This window comes from Magnolia sinica, chromosome 2 (assembly GCF_029962835.1).
Source record: "Magnolia sinica isolate HGM2019 chromosome 2, MsV1, whole genome shotgun sequence".
Taxonomy (NCBI): Eukaryota; Viridiplantae; Streptophyta; class Magnoliopsida; order Magnoliales; family Magnoliaceae; genus Magnolia; species Magnolia sinica.
Window position 1 is genome coordinate 20,433,732 of NC_080574.1, and position 3,912 is coordinate 20,437,643.

At 42.6% G+C, this 3,912-nt stretch overlaps 1 protein-coding gene across 1 annotated transcript; it reads right to left on the reverse strand.

Annotated features, from left to right (window-relative positions):
- Positions 1-966: 966 nt before the first annotated feature.
- LOC131227159 (uncharacterized) lies at positions 967-2,243 on the reverse strand. The gene has a single exon (XM_058222893.1). It carries the CDS (start codon positions 2,185-2,187, stop codon positions 1,072-1,074), a length of 1,116 nt encoding a protein of 371 aa, XP_058078876.1. The 5' UTR covers positions 2,188-2,243; the 3' UTR covers positions 967-1,071.
- Positions 2,244-3,912: the final 1,669 nt, after the last annotated feature.

Consider the following 3,912-nt stretch of genomic DNA (forward strand, 5'->3'; position numbering starts at 1 on the left):
TACATGTGGATATCCATCAGTGTAGTTCATCCATCCGTTTGTAATCACTTGAAAATTATCTTTCCCAGTTGAATGTGGACCATTAATTAATTTCAGCTTAAACAGTCCATTTGGGTGCCACCACTCGACTATGCATGCATTGTTAAATCATTTTAAGAGGAAAGACCGGTCAATGAAAGAAGCCCAAGTCGTCTAGCCCATTATTTTCAGTTCAAGCGCATTCATGATAGATGATTTCAGGACTATGTTGTAATAGGCATGGGAAAGAAATAATTTTTTTAAATTGATATATTAAGGTATTCGTGCTAAGCTTTCCATCAAATTCTCTACTAAAAGTCAGCCCACGCTGTGTAACATCCACGAATCACTTCAATGTCCTAAAATCACTTTAAAAGTCTTTTTCTGTACCAGGCCTTGATTCAAGTCACTTGTCCCTAGCCCATAAACCCTAACCCCTAATCGATTTGGAAAGGCCCTACCTACAATCTATGGCCACCCCAAAAGAAAAAGAATAAAACAATCCAAAGTTTGAAATTAGTTCAATGTAAGAATTTTCTTTAGGTTATTCTTCATCCACGGCAAGTCCCATCATATAAACTGCTTGGATCATTGAAATACATAACTTTATAAGTATCTTTTAAAAATGAACCTGAACTGCTAACAACCATCTTTAAACAGCCTACTCTTTTTGTATAACAGCGGGCCAATTGATGATTAGACCAGGCCATTATCATTGGCCAGGGCTCAGAACAGCCTGGAGACCGGGCCCAGATTTCAAGCTCGATCCCAGCCCTGTGGGCAAGTTAAGCGCCTGGCTCTACAGGGTAGGGCTGCTGTTAGCACCTGCTCATCATTGATCGAATCGTCTTTCGACTCTGTGGGTTTTGAAAACCCTTTTTCATGAAGATTGAAAAACCTCTTCCTCTTTTCTATTTATAATAATAATAATATTTTGAAAAATATATATCTGCAAAACCACTCAATACATATACACACAAACTTCCAACACCTTTTATAATACAAAACAAAAACTAATGAACAAATCATTAGATAATTCAAACTCTCCACATTTCAAAGAAAGATAAAGCAATCTAAGGAGATGAAAGGATTATCTCTGTCTTCTTCCATGGGAACAATAGAGTTGGAGTCTTCTAGCTTAGAGACTACCTCTCCTTGTTTACATTCATCACATTCAGTATTTCTGTGCTGCTTGTAACTCTCTTCCTTCTTCAAGCAATAAACACGACTCCTTGAGCTTGAAGGACTCTTGGACCTTGCGTTTTCTTTCCTTGTGGTTGCCGCCCGAATAGTAGCATAGCTCGTGGATCCCTCCCTGTGCCTGCGATTCTTCTCCGATGGATTTCTCAAAAGATCACGGCGAGTGTCTGCATTGAATCTTTGGCTGGGAGATGGAGAATGACCTCTACATAAAGCGTTGCGCTTGGAAGTCTCCTTTAGTGGACCCCTTGAAAGATCCCCGCATGTATTGCCACTGTTCAATCTTCGACCAGAAGATGGAGAAGGTGAAAGACCTCTACTAGCAATGCCACGCTTGCAATTCCCCTCTCGTGGATTCTGATTTCTTAAAGTATCTTCCTTCAATCGACGGCAAGGAGACTGAGAACCCAAATTCCGCCTGGGGAGAGAGGCAGGGGAGCGCCGCTCATTTTCATTTCTACTGCTCCTCTGTCGAGGCAGAGAAGGTGAACTTGAACGAGATTTCTTGGGGGTTTGGGAATGGGCACACCGTCTAGGAATTGACTGCTTTGGGGTAGCTACAATCACTTTAGATGGTTCTTCTTTTGCCGGTGGGGTTGGAAATTTAAGGGGCTTTCTAGGCTTTGAAGTCTTCTCTTTCTCTTTGGTTAGACCGATTCCACTTGAACATGCACTATCCCTCACACGGCCCCGCGAAAACTCATTCGATATTGAACAAGATGAAGATGATGTAGTAGTAGTTATACTACTAGTTGTGGTGGTGGTGGTGGTGGTAGTGGGAGTGGATGTAGTAAAGAAGGAAGAAGAAGAAGAAGGAGAAGGAGAACAGGGAGCAGTATGTTTGTTAGAGATGTCTTTGGAGAGAGGAAGAGTAGGAAGGGAAGGCGATTGGGAAATGACAAGCTTGTCTTGAACAATGTCACATTCTTCTTGAGAAGAAGATGCACATCTGCTCATGCAAGTGCCCATGGTGCTAATCTGTGTTTTTTCAAAATGAATGAGAAAAACAAGAAGACATGGATTACAAGGACATGTGTAGTTTGGCCCTCTATTCATTGAGGTAAAAAAGAGAAGTGGTAGTAGCTTTTTGCTTTTTCTTTGTTTTTTAAATTTTCCATCCCTTCAGTTGCGCTCATATAAAATTTATGCGGGGCCACAATAAGGGAATCGTGTAAAATCATGTATAAGAAAGTTTTGTGTGGCCCACATAGAATTACAATGTTTTAATTTTTAGTTTCTCCCTTCATCAAATCTGGATGCATCTGATGAATGGATTAGATGGTGTATAAAAAATTCTATGGTCCCCACAAACAGTGGTGAAGATTTTATTAGTTAGGTTTCCCTCACGACTCTTCTTTGTGATGTGGCCTACCTTAGTTTCCTTTCTGAATGATTTTTTGGATTTAATACCTAAGGTTGAAGGGATCATTTAATGAACGGGGTAGATCGAATACACAGTTGATGTGGGCCCCAACAGAATCTCAGTACCACCGCAAGTTATGGTATCGGGACCATGCGAGCGCACCTGTTTTTATCCTATGTTTGAAATGTATAGGCGGGCTTCGTGTAGGCTCGATGGCACTTTCTTTTCATGAACCACTCTACTCGCGGACACACGTGCTAACCTGATAAGTGTGCGGAGATAACTGAGCTGTATATCCGTGCGATCCACCCCTGCAAATTGGTCCGTCCAAAAACGAAGGGTGGCGATCTCTTACTTAGGGCACACTTGCATGAAAGTAACGAAAGGTTGTACTAAGTTGACGAACTTTCTTCTGCATGTGTGACCTACCTGATGAGTTGATCTGGCTGTTTCTTGAGATCTCCAATTCTAAGAATGGGGATCATCTGATACACGGATCAGATTTCATTCTCACATGCCATGTTGGCACTTGTATACGCGTGTGTGGTGAGGGTGCGCGTGGGGCTAGCGAAGCTCTTGAAACCGTTGTCCAACGGATATATAGGACAAAGGCATGAAGCTATGATGGTTATTTGCTTTTTTGTTCGCTTTTGGAAAGAGATGGACCTCTGGATTACTCTTTCCGCAGACCAGGGTCTGTCGAAATGCAGAGCGCGACTTGGCGTGCCCGGATTGGAGTACTACCCCAGCCAGGACCTCTCGAGAGACGGACGGTCCTGTGGATCCATGGGGCCACCTCTATGTATATGTTTTATCCACGCTGTCCATCCATTTTTACAGATCATATTAGGCCATGAACCATAAAATGAGGCAGATTGAAGGCTCAAGGGGACCATACCACAGGAAGCTGTGGGGATTGAAAGTTTACCGTTGAAAACGTCTTGGGTGACACAGAAGTTATCGATCAAGCTGGTATTTATGTTCTCCCTTCGTACAGGTCTATGAACAGGAGTTCAATCCAAACTGGGTGTGGTCCACGTGAGCATTCGATGCGCCTCCTTTCGGTCTTATGATCTAAAATGATCTATCAAAATGGATAGACCGCGTGGATAAAACATATACATCAAAGTGAGCCTCACATATGCCTTTGACTCGGCCGTCCGTCTCTAGTTAAGTTATCGATTTAGAGCGGATTTGGTGACGACCCTTACTCATCCAAGATAGTGCAGCCATTACAATAGGGCTGATGTAGAGCGGGCCGCAAACACTTTCATGTCCAAGATGAATCAAAGAAGGCTCGATCAGAGATAGAAATCATTAAGACCGTTAGA